The following is a 16,904-nucleotide window of genomic DNA, read 5'->3' as shown; positions in this document are numbered from 1 at the left end:
TAGAGAGTTATTAGCTGGTTATATGTGGCAGGGAAAATTTACTCGAGATGTTTAATATCTCAACTTGAAATATGGGCTTTCGCGGCTAATTTCTTACAGGCAGAGCAGTCCAGTGTTAGGGCTGGTAGAGCCCCAATTGATAATTGCTTTATTTTATCCTATATGATTTATAAATCTATGGAGGTTAAGGGTACTAGAGTGTATGTTGCTTTCATAGATCTAAAGATGGCATTTGGTTCTATTGATCAAGGCAAACTTTGACTGATGTTAAGAAGGATGGGTAACAATCTGAGACTTTTGACTCGTTTGGAGGCCCTAGCCCAGGGCAATATGGCTAGGGTCAGAACTAAATTCAACATTTCCCCTGTTTCTAGGGGAGTACGCCCAGGATGCCTTCTAGCTCCTCTTCTTTTTAATTTACGTATTAATAAAGTGGTGGATGTTTTAACGGAAGGTAATTTCTCTCCGCCACAAATTAAGGGTCGACCTATCCCAGTGTCATTATATGCTGATGACGGGGTTGTTTGATCACGAACTCCTCCAGTTATTATCTTGTTTTCCCTCTCATGGTAACTCTCATTGTAACTTAATTATAAGATCAAGATCATGATTTTGGGGACGAACTCCCCTGCAAATTGAGTGGAAGCCACCCTGTGGAACAAGTCTCTGCTTTTACTTAGGGCACGTCTTCACTACCCGCCGGATCGGCGGGTAGCAATCGATCTATTGGGGATCGACTTATCGCGTCTAGTGAAGACGCGATAAAATCGATCCCTGATCGCTCTGCCGTCGACTCCGGAAATCCACCGCGGCAAGAGGCAGAAGCAGAGTCAACTGCGGAGCGGCAGCAGTCGAGTCGCTGCCGTCCTCACAGCCAGGTAAGTCGACCTAAAATACGCAACTTCAGCTACGCTATTCACATAGCTGAAGTTGCGTATCTTAGGTCGACCCCCCACCCCCCCGTAGTGTAGATCTAGCCTGAGTTAGGGATAAAGTTTTATCATTCGGACCACTGGTCCCCTTATCATAAAGGCTTAAACCAAAAGGCCCTTAGCTCTACTCTTTTTTACACGCTCATATGGTGGGAACAGAGTTGCCCCCGGCACTAAGAATTTTTAATGCAAAAATAATATTGCAGATTTTATTTATTTATTTATTTTATGGTCTATGGGGTTGAAATTTGGTTAAGGGGACAAATTTTGGTCTTAGAGATTCTTCAAAAAAATATTTTTAACAGACTTTTATTTCTCCCAAAGTCTACACCTGCCTCGTTTTTACATGCCGAGTTGGGTGTTCTTTCTGTAAGTAGTAGAGCAGCGTGCATTGATTTTCTTACATTTTGCTTTAAAATCTGTCCTCTTCCAGATTATAAACTGCCCCTTCTTTGCCTCCAGGAGATGGAGGAACAACCTGGCATAACACTCTGTTGGGTTTTTCTGCTACTCACTTTATTGTCGATATCTTTTAATTGATGTAATCAGCTACTCGGACAGAGCATGACAGCCCATCCCCCAGAAGAACATCTGGCTATGATTCATGATTCCAAGTTTGCCTTTTGGTTTTCTCCTTTGAAGATGGCCCATGTCTTTGAACTATATTTGAATGAGTTCTCAAACCCCCGTTGCTTAAGGCACAGACTCAGCTAAGATGCCAAACCATGGAAACCGCTGTCCTTCAAGCTGTCGAAACGTTCCTTCCCATTTTCGGTTTTGCCCATGTAAATCTGGAGTGCTGGAGAATCTAGCTTGCTCTCTTTTGGATTGTCGAATTTTCCAGCTTATGAGAGCACGCGGAATTTTACCTCTTGTATAGGAAACGAGCTTTGATCACCATCTCCAAAGATAATGTTTTTAGTTTCTTCTCAGTCCCTGGTAGTAATCAAAACGGTGGCAATGTTTGTCCTTTTAGTATTGTGCTGAAGAAGGGAGTTTTTATTAGGCTCTGACTGACTTTTAATGGATCATATACATCAGTGTTTCTCACCGACCGGTTCGTGGACCGGTGCCGGTCTCTGAGATCCCCTGACACAGTTTAGGAAGGCAGCAAGCCCGTCTATGGTATCGAAAAGGTTGAGAAACATGGATATAGATGTTGTGGTGACTTTAGATTTGTAGGTTTGTCTTTTGTATTCGCAGCAGATGTGTCATAGATAAGACTTAGTCACAATTTAGTCATGGAGGTTGCAAAAGTCACGGAATCCATGACTTCCAGCGACCTCCGTGACTTCAGCCTGCGGTGGTGGGGAGCTTCAGGGTACTCCCATCGCCTCTGGCGGCCCCCAGAGCTCCAAGCTTGCCGCAGGCGGTGGGGGTACCCCGCGCAACTCCTGCCGCTGTGGGCGATGGGGGTACCCCGCGCAACTCCTGCCGCTGTGGGCGATGGGGGTACCCCGCAACTCCTGCTGCTGCGGGTGGTGGGGGAATCCCGCAACTTCCGCCGCTGCGGGTGGTGGGGGTACCCCGCAACTCCCACCGTCGCGGGTGGTGGGGGAACCCCCGAGCTCCTGGCTGCCGCGGGTGGTGGGGGAACCCCCGAGCTCCCAGCCATGGGCGATGGGGGACCCTGGAGCGCTGACCCACAATCTGCGATGGGGACCCCTGGAGCTCCTAGTCGCCATGCAGCTGACCCGCTGCAGGTGGTGTGGGCACCCACAGATCCCCATTTTGTCACTGATATTTTCAGTAAAAATCAGGGACAGGTCACGGCTTCCGTGAATTTTTGTTTATTGCCCGTGACCTGTCCGTGATTTTTACAAATAATAACCGGGACAAAATCTTCGCCTTAGTCACAGGCGATTTAATAAAATTGAATTGAATAAAGAAAAAATAACAGGTTGGACAAACCCCAGTCAGGGATGGTCCAGGTTTACCTGGTCCTGCCTCAGCGCAGGGGGCTGGATTTGGTGATCTCTCGAGGTCCCTCGCAGCCTGACAGATCTGTGAGTCTGTGAAAAACGGGGAAGGGTGGACTCTGCCTTCCCCCCCTATTATTATCCCTGCCCTTCCCCCTCCCTCATTCCTTTCCCCTTAGCTGTGCCCTCTCCCCTGCATCCCTGGCCCCGTAACAGCCTCTTCCTCTCTCTCAGTGCACAGGGTGGTGGCCGGCGTAGCCCCGTGAGTCGCCATGAACGCGCATCCTCGTCGCATCCGCCTGAAGCCCTGGCTCATCGCCCAAGTGAACAGCAACCAGTACCCAGGCCTGCAGTGGGTGAACCCCGAGCGGAAGCTCTTCTGCATCCCCTGGCGCCATGCCACCCGGCACGTCCCCACGCAGGACGACGAGAACACCGTGTTCAAGGTGAGCGCCCAGGGGCCCGTGGGACGCCAGGCTGGGGTGGGGTACCCCTCGGGGCACATGGCACCCAGCTGACATGTAAGGAACGGGGTTGGCTGGGTCACGCGCACAATGTGACGTGACCCCCGACTGGGACGCACTGGAGCAGACCATGGGTCCCTCTGCCCCCTTGCGGGGAGGCTCACGGGACGGTGTCCCAGAATGCACCCTGTTAGCTGCGTGGGACTAGCCGCCAGGCCGCTCAGTTAGCCGTCTCTTGAGGTGTTTGAAAAGGCCTCAGTTCCCCCGCCCTCCCCTCACCCATGAAACAGGGCCGATCACACCCGCCTCGCAGCAGGACGCGTGATGTCCGCACCCCTCTTCGAACTGCCCTGCGGACGCAGCGGCGGAAGGGTGATGTGCTGCTGTCGGACAGGCCCGGAAGCCCGTGGCATTTTATGCCAGCCGGTGTCACTGCAGAAGGTGGCTCTGGCCCTGGTGTTGGCCTGCCAGTGAATTACATGTTCTGTCGGGAAGGCGTCTCCGAGCTGCCTTCTCCCTGGGTCACCCCCCGGCTGCCCCTTGTCACCGCTTAGCCACAGAGCAGTTCAGGAGTGAATCTTTCATCAGCGGACAGGCGAAAGCTTGGATTTCCCGGGCTCCTAGCACTGGGGCTGGGGCTTGACCTATGTCTGTGACCACCCCCTGCATCCCAACCTCCCAGGCCTGGGCCAAGGAGACCGGCAAGTACAACGAAGGGGTAGATGAGCCAGACCCAGCCAAGTGGAAAGCCAACCTGCGCTGCGCCCTCAACAAGAGCCGCGAGTTCAAGCTGATCTACGACGGCACCAAGGACACTCCCATGCAGCCCTACAAGATCTACGAGGTGTACGAGGGCCACCAGCCCAACGGAGGTACCAGCAGCCCGGGCAAGGGGGATCTAGTGCATAGAGTGTGCTTAGACGGTCAGAAAGCCTGGGTCAAGGTCCTGCACCACTCTTGAGCAAAGTGAGCTGCCATGGGATAAGGGAGAAGGTTCTCTCATGGATTGGTAACTAGTTACACCTCTACCCCGATATAACGCGGTCCTCGGGAGACAAAATATCTCACCGCGTTATAGGTGAGACCGCATTATATAAAACTTGCTTCCCCCCCCCCCGTTCCTTGTTCCCTGACAGCCCCCTCCAGAGACCCCCCTCCCTAATCACCCCCAGGACCCCCCCCTACCCAACCCCCCTGCTCCCTGACTGCTCCGACCCCTGGCCCCCTGACAGGCACTCACTGGCAGCGGCTGGAAACGGAGCAGCCCAGCCCCAGCCCGCTCCATTCCGCCAGCTCCCAGCCGCGGCGCTCTGCTTCCCGCCGCCAGTGAGTGTGGGGAGGTTGGAGAAAGGACGCCCTCCGCACTCACCTGCGGCAGGAAGCGGAGCGCCGTGGCTGGGAGCTGGCGGAGTGGAGTGGGCTGGGGCCGGGCTGCTCCACTTCTGCCACTGCCAGTGACTGCGGGGGGGGGAGGAATCCCTTCCCCCGAGCGACACGGCTGCGGCCGGAGCGAGGGAAGCGGAGCGGGCTGCTCCTGGCCCCCTGCTAATCCCCCGGGCCACTCTGGGACTGCGGGGACCCCAAAAGTGCCCTCCCACAGCTCCTGCCCCCCAGGCCCTCGGGGGGGGAGAGCCCCTGACCGCCCCCAAGACCCTCTGCCCCTTATTGAACCCTCGACCCCGGCCTGGCCCGGCACCCTTAACACGCTGCTCAGAGCAGCATGTCGGAGCTTTACCGCCTTGTATGCGAACCTGTGTTATATCGGGGTAGAGTGCAGGAAACAAAGGGGAGGAATAAATGGTCAGTTTTCAGAATGGAGGGAGGTAAATAGTGGTGTCCCCCAGGGGTCTGTACTGGGCTCAGTCCTATTCAACATATTCATAAATGATCTGGAAAAAGGGGTAAACAGTGAGGTGGCAAAATTTGCAGATGATAGAAAACTACTCAAGATAGTTAAGTCCCAGACAGACTGCGAAGAGCTACAAAAGGATCTCTCAAAACTGGGTGACTGGGCAACAAAATGGCAGATTAAATTCAATGTTGGTAAATGCAAAGTACTGCACATTGGAAAACATAATCCCAACTATACATATAAAATGAGGGGGTCTAAATTTGCTGTTACCACTCAAGAAAGAGATCTTGGAGTCATGGTGGAGAGTTCTCTGAAAACATCCACTCAATGTGCAGCCGTCAGAACAGTGAACAGAATGTTGGGAATCATTAAGAAAGGGATAGATAATAAGACAGAAAATATCATGTTGCCTCTATATAAATCCATGGTACGCCCACACCTTGAATACTGCGTGCAGATGTGGTTGTCCCATCTCAAAAAAGATATATTGGAATTGGAAAAGGTTCAGAAAAGGGCAACAAAAATGATTAGGGGTCTGGAACGGCTGCCGTATGAGGAGAGATTAATAAGACTGGGACTTTTCAGCTTGGAACAGGGATGACTAAGGGTAGATACAATTGAGGTCTATAAAATCATGACTGGTGTGGAGAAAGTAAATAAGGAAGTGCTGTTTACTACTACTCATAACACAAGAACTAGGGGCCACCAAATGAACTTAATAGGCAGCAGGTTTAAAACCAAAAAAAGGAAGTATTTTTTCACACAACGCACAGTCAACCTGTGGAACTCTTTGCCAGAGGATATTATGAAGGCCAAGACTATAACAGGGTTCAAAAAAGAACTAGCTAAATTCATGGAGGATAGGTCCATCAATGACTATTAGCCAGGATGGGCAGGGATGGTGTCCCTAGCCTCTGTTTGCCAGAAGTTGGGAATGGGCGACAGGGGCTGGATCACTTGATGATTCCCTGTTCTGTTCATTCCCTTTGGGGCACCTGGCATTGGCCTCTGTCGGAAGACAGGATACTGGGCTAGATGGACCTTTGGTCCAACCCAGTATGGCCGCTCTTATGTTCTTATGGTAAGGGGGACTGGGCCGGGGGAGGAGGGGAACTGGGGGACAAGCAGGGTGCCTGGAAAGGAGGCTCCTGGGAGAAATGAGGGTTGGGTCCTTTTTTCGGGGGGGGGGGGGGGCAGGGAGGATAACCCCCCAACCCCCACCCAGGCTTCTATGGTCTATTTCCCATCTTTGGCAGCCCCACCTCAGAGCTGCAGAGGCTGGGCAGGGGCCGCCTGGCGAGCCCCTCAGCGCTTGGGGGGGCTGCCTGTGCCCCCACCCAACAAACACCCCACAAACAGGCCCCACGATACCTCCAGCCCCCTCCAAACACCAGACCCCGTGACCGCCCCTGCAACCCAGCTAACAGGCCCTGTGACTCCCCCACTCTCACCTCACCCAGCTACCAAACCCCATGACACCCCATCCAGAAAACTCACCCTGCAAACAGGCCTCGTGACCCATCCCCGGCAACCCAGCTAACAGCCCGCATGACACCCCTCCCCCCCAGAGTGCCCAGGTGTCTGATTTGCGACGGGAACGCCCAGTCGAAAAGGGACCCTGGCGGCTCCAGTCAGCACCACCAACTGGGCCGTTAAAAGTCCAGTCGGCGGCGTTGCAGAGCTAAGGCGGGCTCCCTGCCTGTCCCAGCTCCGCGCTGCGCCCCGGAAGTGGCCACAGGTCTGGCTCCTAGGCGGGGGGGCCACGGGTGTCCATGCGCTGCCCCCGCCCCGAGCACCGGCTCCGCACTCTCATTGGCCGGTGCCTGCGGACGAGAGCAGCGCATGGAGCCTCCTGGCCCCTGCATCTAGGGCCCGGACCTGCTGGCCGCTTCCGGGGTGCAGCGCGGAGCCGGGACAGGCCGGGAGCCTGCCTTAGCGCCGCTGACCGGTAAGCCCACGCCCCGAGCCCCTGCCCTGAGCCCCCCCAAACCTGGAGCCCCCTCCTGCACCCCAAACCCCTCGTCCCCAGCCCCACCCCAGAGCCTGCACCCCCCCCAGCCGGAGCCCTCACCCCTTCCTGCACCCCAACTCCCTGCCTCAGCCCAGTGAAAGTGAGTGAGGGTGGGGGAGAGCGAGCCACCGAGGGAGGGGGAATGTAGTGAGTGGGGGGTGGGGCCTCAGGGAAGGGGCAGGGCCTCCAGGAAGGGGCGGGGCTAGGGTGTTCAATTTTGTGTGACTAGAAAGTTGGCAACCCTACCCCCACACCCTCACACGAGCCAGCTAACAGCCCCTGTGACTGCCCACCCAGCAAACCCACCCTGCAAACAGGCCCTCTGACCCACCCTCTGCAACCCAGCTAACAGGCCCTGCGACCCCCTCACACCCTTACCCCACCCAGCGAACAGGCCCCTTCACACCCCAGCCCCCTCCAAAAAACAGCCCCCTGACCCCCCCACACCCTCACCCCACGCAGCTAACAGCCCCTGTGACCCAGTCTCCACAACCCAGCTAACAGGTCCCTTGACGCACCCCAGACACCCACACTGCACCCAGAAAACAGGCCCCATCGCCCCTCCCAGCTAGCAGGCCCTGTGACCCCAGCCTCACCCCTAACTAACAGGCCCCATGACACCCCCCCAGCAAACGGGTCCCGTGACTCCCCCAGCCAATGGGCCACGTGACCCCCATGTGTGACTTGCTAATCCCTCCCCCTTCCCCCCGTCTCCATTGCAGACTCGCTGGCCGGGGACGATCACAGCTGTTGCCCGGGCGAAGAGGAGGAGGAGGTGAGTGAGGGGGTTGGCGGAGCCGGCCTGCGTGTGGGTGTGGGTGCCAGACAGGGCCTGTGAGTACCGTGCCCCTGGTGCAATAGGGCCAGGCGGGCTACTAGCCATTACACACTTCGCAGGCTGCCAGAGCTTTCCGTTGAGTGTCCCCTGAAAACCCAGGGCAGAAAGCTGAGCTCGCCCCACCTGCCGAACAGCGCTGGGTCTGCTAGTCCCTGGGCAGGCTGCCGCGCCCTTGGGGTGCAGGAATCCCTTCGGCTGCATGGGCTGACTGCCCTCGTGTTGCCAGGAGTCCGGTTTTCAAGTGGAACGCTCGGTCGTAAAGGGGCCCTGGCAGCTCCGTCCGCACTGCCGATCGGGCTGTTAAAAGTCCAGTCGGCGGTGCTGCGGGGCTAAGGCAGGCTCCTTGCCTGCCCTGGCTCCGCGTGGCTCCCAGAAGCGGCTGCCACGTCCGGCTCCTAGACGCAGGGGCGGCCAGGGAGACTCCGCGTGCTGCCTCCAACAGGAGTGCCGGCTTTGCAGCTCCCATTGGCCAGGAACCACAGCCAATGGGAGCTGAGGGGGCGGCACCTGCAGGAATGGGCAGCGCGCAAAGCCACCTGTCCGCACTTTTGCCAAGGAGCCGGACATGCCGGCCGCTTCCAGGAGCCGCCTGAGGTCAGTGCCCCCTGGCTGGAGCCCTCACCCCATACCTCCTCCTGCACCCCAATCCCCTGCCCCAGCCCTGAGCCCCCTCCTGGAGCCTGCACCCCCTCCTGCACCCCAACCTCCTCCTGCACCTCAAGCCCCAGCCCTGAGCCCCCTCCCACACCCAAACTCCCTCCTAGAACCTGCACCCCCTCCTACACCTCAGCCCTGAGCCCCCTCTGGAGCCTGCACCCCCTCCTGCACCCCAACCCCCAGCCCTGAGCCCCCTCCTGGAGCCTGCACCCCCTCCTGCACCCCAGCCCTGAGCCCCCTCCCGCACCCAAACTCCCTCCTAGAACCTGCACCCCGACCCCAGCCCTGAGCCCCCTCCCAGAGCCTGCACCCACTCCTGCACCCTGCCCCCCTGCCTCAGCCCTGAGCCCCCTCCCGCACCACAAACCCCTCATCCCTGGTCGCACCCCAGAGCCCGCACCCCCAGCCGGAGCCTTCACCCTCCACAGTGCAACCCCCTGCCTCAGCCCGGAGCTCTCTCCCACACCCTGAACCCCTCATTTCTGGCCCCACCCCAGAGCCTGGTGAAAGTGAGTGAGGGTGGGGGAGGGCGAGCGACGGAGGGAGGGGGGATGGAGTGAGCGGGGGCAGGGGTGGGGTGGGGTCTCGGAGTAGGGATGGGGCAAGGTTGTTAGCTTTTGTGCGATTAGAAAGTTGGCCGCCCTACTCTGTCCCCTTCCCTGGGTCTGTCCCTCCCCCAGTAACCGAGCGCCTCCTGTCTCTCTCGCAGCTGCAGAAAATGACGACGCTGACGATAGCGGGTGAGTGCGGGGTGGGGGGCAGTCCGGGGCGCCAGGCAATGTGGGGATGGGGTTAGCAGGATTTGCAGGGCTAGTCTGCTCCCCGATCTACCGAGCCCCGGGGACAAGGCCCCTCTGCTGCCCGGTTAAATCCCTCCATCCCTCGGGTGCCCTGCGACAGGCCAGTGGGGCTGCCAGGTGCCGGTGTGGCCTGAGGCCGGGGATTGTGAGGGGCCCCAGGGGGAGCAGCGGAGCGGGGTGATCTCATCCAGCTGGTGGGTTGGGACGCTAGCCAGGGCGTCTCTCGGCCTCGCCCCGGCCCATTGGCGGGGTCACTGCAGCCCAGCCGCCCAGGGCCAGCTAAGCTTGGTGCAGAGTCTTACCACGTAAGCACCCTCGTGTGTTCCACGGGGCTCTGAGCACCTCCCTCTCCCGACACCGTCCTCCCTCCTGCGCCTGCCCCCTCTGCCCCTGCCCCACCTGGACCCCCCACAGGGGAGGAGAAGGGGCTGCCGGCTCAGCCCCATGGGCTCCCCCTGCTCTGTGCCCAAGCCACCTCCAGCCGATCGGGGCAAGGTGGGGCAGAGGGGGCCTGAAAGCTGTGGGGAGAGACACGGGGTTTTCCCCCTCTTCCCCCGGTCACGGGCTGGGTTTGTCCCCTAAGCAGTGGGTTCCAGGTTCCAAAGTGCCCCGGGGGCTCAGCTCACACAGCGAGACCCCACTCCAGGCTGGGGGCTGCCCCTCTTTTACCCTCGATCCTATGTGGGGCACTAAAGGACCCAGCTCCCAGCCGGAAGGGTCAGTTGTTTTCCCCTTTGCTCTCCGTGAGGGGGAGGGATCTTGCACCAGGGTTGCCGGAGAGCAGGGGCCGTGTGCCGAGGGAGCCCTGGGTGTTGGGCATCATTGGTTGGAGCTGGGTGCGGCTGGTGATGCCAGGGCCCTAGGCTGACGGGCAGATCCTGAGCCAGTGTGTTTTGGTGGCTTTCAGATCCCAGCCAGGGCGTGGAGCCGCTCCCCTCCTACGTGTGGCCGAAGCAGGAAGTCCCGTATCCCAACCCCTGCGGGAACGGCTCCTTCCCCCCGCTGGGCGCCCGGGAACTCCTCCACCCGGACGTGTCGGCGCCTCCGGCCGCTGGTGTCTTCGCAGCAGGGGAGCTGCCCGCCCAGAGCCCGGCTGGGAGCATGCCACTGGAGGGGCCGGGCAGCCTGCAGAACCTGCCCCCCGGGGACGTGTCTCTGCAGCCCATGGAACAGTTCATCCCAGACCTGCTCATCAGCCCACACATGCTGCCACGTAAGATCCCGCTCAGCCTGGGGCTGCCCTCTCCGTCGGCGCCTAGCGCGCCCTCGCTGCGTCCTGGCACTGCCCCTTCTAGTCTGGTGCATGGGCACCGGGCCTGCGAGCTCTCCGGGGCGGGGGCTGCATGCCGTTAGGTCTGGACAGCGCCTAGCGCCGTGGCCATGCCGGTGCGCGGCTCGCGACAGGAGCGGGGCCGGGGGGAAAGCGTGGGGGGAGGTAGCGGCGTGACGGTAGCACAGGACTATCAGGGCCCCCCGGGCGCTCTCCCGCCCGATTCCCCCGGCTAACGGGCTTGTCTCGCTCTCCCCGCGGCCAGTGACCGACCTGGAGCTCAAGTTCCACTACCGCGGGCGGCAGGCCAGCTCCCTGACCATCAGCAACCCCCACGGGTGCCGGCTGTTCCACAGCAGCCTGGAGCCCACGCACGAGCAGGTGGAGCTCTTTGGGCCCGTGACGCTGGAGCAGGTGCGCTTCCCCAGCACCGAGCACATCCCCAACGAGAAGCAGCGCTTCTACACCCACCAGCTGCTGGACGTCATGGACCGGGGCCTCATCCTGGAGCTGCAGGGCCAAGACATCTACGCCGTCCGGCTGTGTCAGTGCAAGGTCTTCTGGACGGGGCCCTGCGCCGGCGAGCGGGCCGGCCCCAACCCCATCGAGCGCGAGAGGAAGATCAAACTCTTCAGCCTGGAGAACTTCCTCAACGGTGAGCGGAGGGGCTGGGGGCCAGCCCTGCCCTCCACATCCTGGCTCCCCGGCCCCAGCCCCGGCCTCCCCACATGGCTTCTCTGCCCCCAGCTTCCCTGGCTGCCAGTCCCCTAGGGCCCCTCTCCTCTGGCCCTGTCTCCTCCCACGTGGCTGGGGGGGTGTCGCTAGATGCTCGGGAGGGAAGGGCATTGGAAATGCCACGGGGGCCCTGCCCCTCATGCCGTGTCTGTTGTGGGGCTCTCTAGGGCTCATCCTGTTCCAGAAGGGCCAGACCAGCACGCCGCCCCCCTTCGAAATCTTCCTCTGCTTCGGAGAGGAGTGGCCGGACCAGAAGCCGAAGGAGAAGAAACTTATCACCGTCCAGGTAAGGGTTCCACGTCCGCTCTCGCCCCTGGGAGCAGGGCCTAGGGCTCACGACTGGGCTAGCTGGGGTCCTGTCTGCTGGCTTGGCTCTGTTAAGGACTCTCCACCCTCTCCCCGCTGGGCCCATCTCCCCCCTTGCTCCTTCCCAGCCTGCAGCGGGACACGCCAGCCATGGAACTGTGGCCCTTCCAAGCCGGGGAGTCAGACTGCCCGAGCCCCGGACTGCATGAGCCAGCAGATCCCAATGGGCCCCCAGGGAAGGCCGAGTGGTTGGGATGGGTAGATGCCTACAGCTTGCAAAGGGGGATTGTGAGGGCCAGGGGTGGGTGCGATTCCCTTCCCAAGCATGGGGTCACCAGAGCATCTCGGGCTGGGAGCCGGGTGACTGATCAGTCCTTGGCCGGGAAACTCGGTCACCGGTTCCTCGCTGCTCCCTCATTCAGCCGGCCCCTTGGTGCCGCCAGCCTCTCCGCCACTCCCCTCCCGGGGACAAGCTCAGATATTTGAACAGTGCTAAACAAGGCCTCTGCCCCGTGCAGCTTACGACCTAATTGCAGCCCTGGCCTGCCGGGAGGGGTGGAGACGCAGCAGCAGGAGTAGGCTGTTACCCGGCAGGGGGCAGGTGGAGAGAAGATAACGTGCTGGGAGCAGGGACTCCAGAGAGGGGTTGGGTGACTCAGCCCCAGGATGTGGGGGGGTTGAGGCTGTGCAGGGGCAGAGGGGAGCGGGCTAGCTCCTGCCTGCTCTTTGTCTGCCGCCCAGGTCGTGCCAGTGGCCGCCCGCATCCTGCTGGAGATGTTCTCTGGGGAGCTCTCCTGGTCGGCAGACAGCATCCGCCTCCAGATCTCCCACCCGGACCTGAAAGACAAGATGGTGGAGCAGTTCAAGGAGCTGCATCAGCTCTGGCAAAACCAGCAGAGCCTGCAGGCCCACCCGGCCTCGAACCTGGAGCCAGGCCCGGGCCCCTGGGCGATGCAGGCCAGCGGCATGCAGCAGTGAGGACGTGGGCACGTCGCGCGCACTCACCCACTTCCCTTCCCTCCTGCCGGGCGCCCGGGGGAGCCTGGCCGTGCACGCCAGCCCCGAGGAGGGGGAGACGAGGCAAACTGACCTCTACAGGGCGATGCTCCGCTGGATCTGTCGGCGCAGGGTGCCCGGCTCAGCTGCCCGCTCCACACCAACCTCCCAGCTGTGGACCCCAAAGGGGCAGGGGGGAGAGGACCCTTCCTGCAGGGATGGATGGAGGCTGGCCCACACCACCACCTGCTGGGAATACACTAGGCTGCGGGCCAGGCCCCACCTTGCCAGAGCACTGCAAGGCCTGCGATGGAGGAAAGAGACTGTTAGACCCACCGCCCTGGGCACTTACGAGAACTGCCTGGTGGTGGGCAGCAGGTGCTGGGGCCTGCTGAAAGGACAGGCCCGGCCGAGCCTGCGGGCGTGAAGGAGTCACAGTATCCGGGAGCTGGCGTCACGGCCCCCAGGAACTGGCCTGGCCCAGAGACGCAGCAAGGGAAGTGCTCAGCTGTTAATAAAAGCAACCACTTGCCTACGCCCGTGTGTGTGTGTGTGTGGGGGGCTCCCCCCACGTTCCCCATCAGGAGGACAGGAAAGGAGCCGGCCCAGTGAGCGTTCAGCACAAGCTGAACTGCCCCGCCCCGAGCTCCTGCGCTCACTGAAACGTTTCTGCAGCCAGGGCCCAAGATCGTATTCTGACGTGCGTAGCAATCACAGCACTAAGGGCCCGCGTGGGGCTTGGCCGGCTGGGCCCACAGGCCTACAGCGTCTCCGCCCGGGGCTGACGAGCCCTGCATGAGGCGGCACCCGGGGCGCGTTTGCAGGCCTGGCCGTTAGCGTACACCAGCGTGTGTTGGAAACCGCCCCGGTTATGGCTCCAGCCCTATGACTGGGGGTAGGGCCCCTGCTGGTCCCGGCTCCATTGGGGTCACGCTCTACAGCAGAGCCAGGCCAGCTGGGAGCCGAACCCCTGTTCGTTCCAGCCGGGAGCCTGAAGCTTTAACGACTTAGCCGCTGCCTGGCAGCTTCGCCCCGTCTTGACCATTTGTAACCGCTGGGTCGTAGCTTCAGCAGTAACCGCTCCCCCCCGAGTTAGTCACGGCCGAGGCGCAGGCTGCCTGACTTCCAACAAAGCCCCAGCAGGCCCAGCTGTGTCCACGTTCCCTTCCCCGGGGCTCTGGCCTGGGCAGTTTTAAAGGTGCCAAGCACCAGCGCTTCCTCTGAGCCAGGCCCCTGCTTGGAAGCTGGGCTCAGAGGTTCCCCTCCCAGCAGGCTCGGAGGTGTTCCAGCAGAATCCCCTTGTGCCGGCTGCGTCTGGGCGCTGCTCTCCTCACCTTGCCTCAGGTAGAGTGTCGTGCCAAGTACACGGCCCTGTGTACCAAACCCGCAGCGGAGCACGACACGGTCCTGCCAGCCAGTCCGTTCCTGTGTCAGCAGCTAGACAGCCGGGTGCCTGGTACACAGACCTGGGTCTGGCTCAAATTGCATGTAAAGGTGGGGTCAGACCCACGCTAATCTTTCATGGTCAAGGCAGGTTTTAGTGCAGAGGGTCTGGTTACCTTTCCTTGGCTGGTGGAGGGGTGGGGAGCAGGGCAAACATAAGAACAGCCAGACTGGGTCAGACTAATCCATCTAGCCCCGTATCCTGTCTTCCAACAATGGCCAACGCCAGGTGCCCCAGAGGGAATGAACAGAACAGAACCGATAATCATCAAATGATCCATTCCGTCACCCATTCCCAGCTTCTGGCAAATAGAGGCTGCCACAATGACTCCAAGATCTTTCTTGAGTGGCAACAGCTAATTTAGACCCCGTCATTTTATATGTATAGTTGGGATTATGTTTTCCAATGTGCATTACTTTGCTTTTATCAACATTGAATTTCATCTGCCATTTTGTTGCCCAGTCACCCAATTTTGAGACATCCTCTTGTAGCTCTTCGCAGTCTGCTCTGGACTTTAGTATCTTGAGTAGATTTGTATCATCTGCAAATTTTGCCACCTCACCGTTTACCCCTTTTTCCAGATCATTTATGGTTAAATAGGACTGGGCCCAATACCGACCCCTGGGGGACAACACTATTTACTTCTCTCCATTCTGAAAACTGACCATTTATTCCTACCCTTTGTTTCTATCTTTTAACCAGTTACTGATCCATGAGAGGACCTTCCCTCTTATCCCAGGGCAGCTTACTTTGCTTAAGAGCCTTTGGTGCGGGAACTTCTCAAAGGCTTTCTGAAAATCTAAGTACACTAAATCCACTGGATCACCCTTGTCCATGTGCTTGTTGACACCCTCAAAGAATGCTAGTAGATTGGTGAGGCATGATTTCCCTTTACAAAAACCATGTTGACTCTTCCCTAACACATTTTGTTAATCTACATGTCTGACAATTTTGTTCTTCTAGTTTCAACCAGTTTGCCCGGTACTGAAGTCAGGTTTACTGGCCTGTAATTGCCAGGGTCCCACCTCTGGAGCCCTTTTTAAAAATTGGTGTCACATTAACTGTCCTCCAGTCATTTGGTACAGAAGCTGATTTAAATGATAGGTTAGTTAGTAGTTCTGCAATTTCACATTTGAATTCCTTCAGAACTCTTGGGTGATACCATCTGGTCCTGGTGACTTATTGCTGTTTTATCAATTTGTTCCCAAACTTCCTCTATCTGGGATAATTCCTCAGATTTGTCACCTAAAAAGAATGGCTTAGGTTTGGGAATCTCCCTCACATCCTCAGCCATGAAGACCGATGCAAAGAATTCATTTAGTTTCTCCGCAATGGCCTTATCGTCCTTGAGTGCTCCTTTAGCACCTTGATCGTCCAGTGGCCCCACTGGTTGTTTCGCAGGCTCCCTGCTTCTGATGTACTTAAAAAAAGTTTGCTGTTACTTTTTGAGTCTTTGGCTAACTCTTCCTCAAATTCTTTCTTGGCCTTCCTAATTATATTTTTACACTTCATTTGCCGGAGTTTCTGCTCCTTTCTATTTTCCTCACTAGGATTTAACTTCCACTTTTTCAAGGATGCCTTTTTGCCTCTCACTGCTTCTTTTACTTTCTTGTTTAGCCACAGGGGGTCCTTTTTGGTTCTCGTTTAATTTGGGGGATACGTTTAAATTGAGCCTCTATTACGGTGTCTTTGTTTCCATGCAGCTTGCAGGGATTTTACTTTTGGTGCTGAACCTTTTAATTTGTTTCACTCACCTCCTCCTTTTTGTGTCGTTCCCCTTTCTGAAATTACGTGCTACAAAGCCTGATCCTAGCAAAGTCAGTGGCAAATGAGCACCACCTGGTGCTGCCCAACACTGGGTGGATGATACCCCTTGCGGGCCACCTGAGGGAACCGCTCACGAGCGCAGACTGTAAGATTCCTAAAGATAAAAGCCCGTAGCCAGGCAATTTCGCTGCCTTTTAACCCTGGGCTGGGGTGGGGCAGTTCCAGCCATATGGCCCTGCAGGCAAGCGTCAAGGAGAAGAGCTCTAGATTTGTTGTTTGGATTGTATTTAATTGTGGCTTATTCCCCCACGATGGCCTAGCCTATAAACCTTTATCAGGATCCTTTAAGCAATTACAGGCTGCGGTATCTGTTAACTAGATCTTTGGCTGCAGCGGAGAACCTTGCTCACCACCACACAGCACGGTAAGCTCACATGGTGCTTGCGAGCCTCACACCGCAGCTCGCTTTGATTAGCCGAATGTTACAGCGAGGGGGCGTTGAAGGCGCTGCTTTTACACAACAGAAGGCAATGAAATATAGGTCACGCACCATCGCCCTGCTCAGCAGATCATTGCTGGCCAATAAAAAGCACCTTGACTCTGATCCTCTTTGATCGTTTACTTATTAAGTCATAAAATCCAGCAATTCCCACCAGACCTGGCCTGCGTTAGTGTGAAGTAGGATGCCCTGGTGTAATGTCTAAGGTACTACCTAGGATTATAAAGCGATCACAGTAATAGCGGCAGGCTAGCGAATGCTACTGGGCCAATTAGGGTGCATGGGAGAAGTGAATTCTCTTCCTCCAGTAGGAGAAGCCGGTCGGAGAAGAGGGTTAAGCTGGGATTAACTCTAGTGACTAAAGCACAGAAAGTTAATATCCCGTCGCTTCGCATAGTCCCTTCCAACAGGTTA

At 58.0% G+C, this 16,904-nt stretch overlaps 1 protein-coding gene across 9 annotated transcripts in view; it reads left to right on the top strand.

The window, feature by feature from the left end:
• IRF5 (interferon regulatory factor 5) overlaps positions 1-16,580 on the top strand; it is a 48,117-nt gene extending 31,537 nt beyond the window's left edge. For 8 of the 9 annotated variants that reach the window (XM_065551782.1, XM_065551785.1, XM_065551789.1 and 5 more), the window contains 8 exons: positions 3,086-3,297; positions 3,998-4,187; positions 7,901-7,953; positions 9,383-9,413; positions 10,381-10,686; positions 11,009-11,398; positions 11,646-11,764; positions 12,526-16,580. In XM_065551782.1, the coding sequence (XP_065407854.1) occupies positions 3,124-3,297; positions 3,998-4,187; positions 7,901-7,953; positions 9,383-9,413; positions 10,381-10,686; positions 11,009-11,398; positions 11,646-11,764; positions 12,526-12,762 (1,500 nt within the window). In that variant the 5' untranslated portion in view covers positions 3,086-3,123 and the 3' untranslated portion in view covers positions 12,763-16,580. Of the gene's footprint in view, positions 1-3,085; positions 3,298-3,997; positions 4,188-7,900; positions 7,954-9,382; positions 9,414-10,380; positions 10,687-11,008; positions 11,399-11,645; positions 11,765-12,302 lie in introns of all 9 variants that reach the window. The other variant, XM_065551802.1, reaches the window with a different exon arrangement.
• Positions 16,581-16,904: the final 324 nt, after the last annotated feature.

Source organism: Chrysemys picta, chromosome 1, assembly GCF_011386835.1.
Source record: "Chrysemys picta bellii isolate R12L10 chromosome 1, ASM1138683v2, whole genome shotgun sequence".
Lineage (NCBI taxonomy): Eukaryota > Metazoa > Chordata > Testudines > Emydidae > Chrysemys > Chrysemys picta.
The sequence above is the reverse complement of the archived record's forward strand: the minus strand, read 5'-3'. Positions and strand labels throughout refer to the sequence as shown.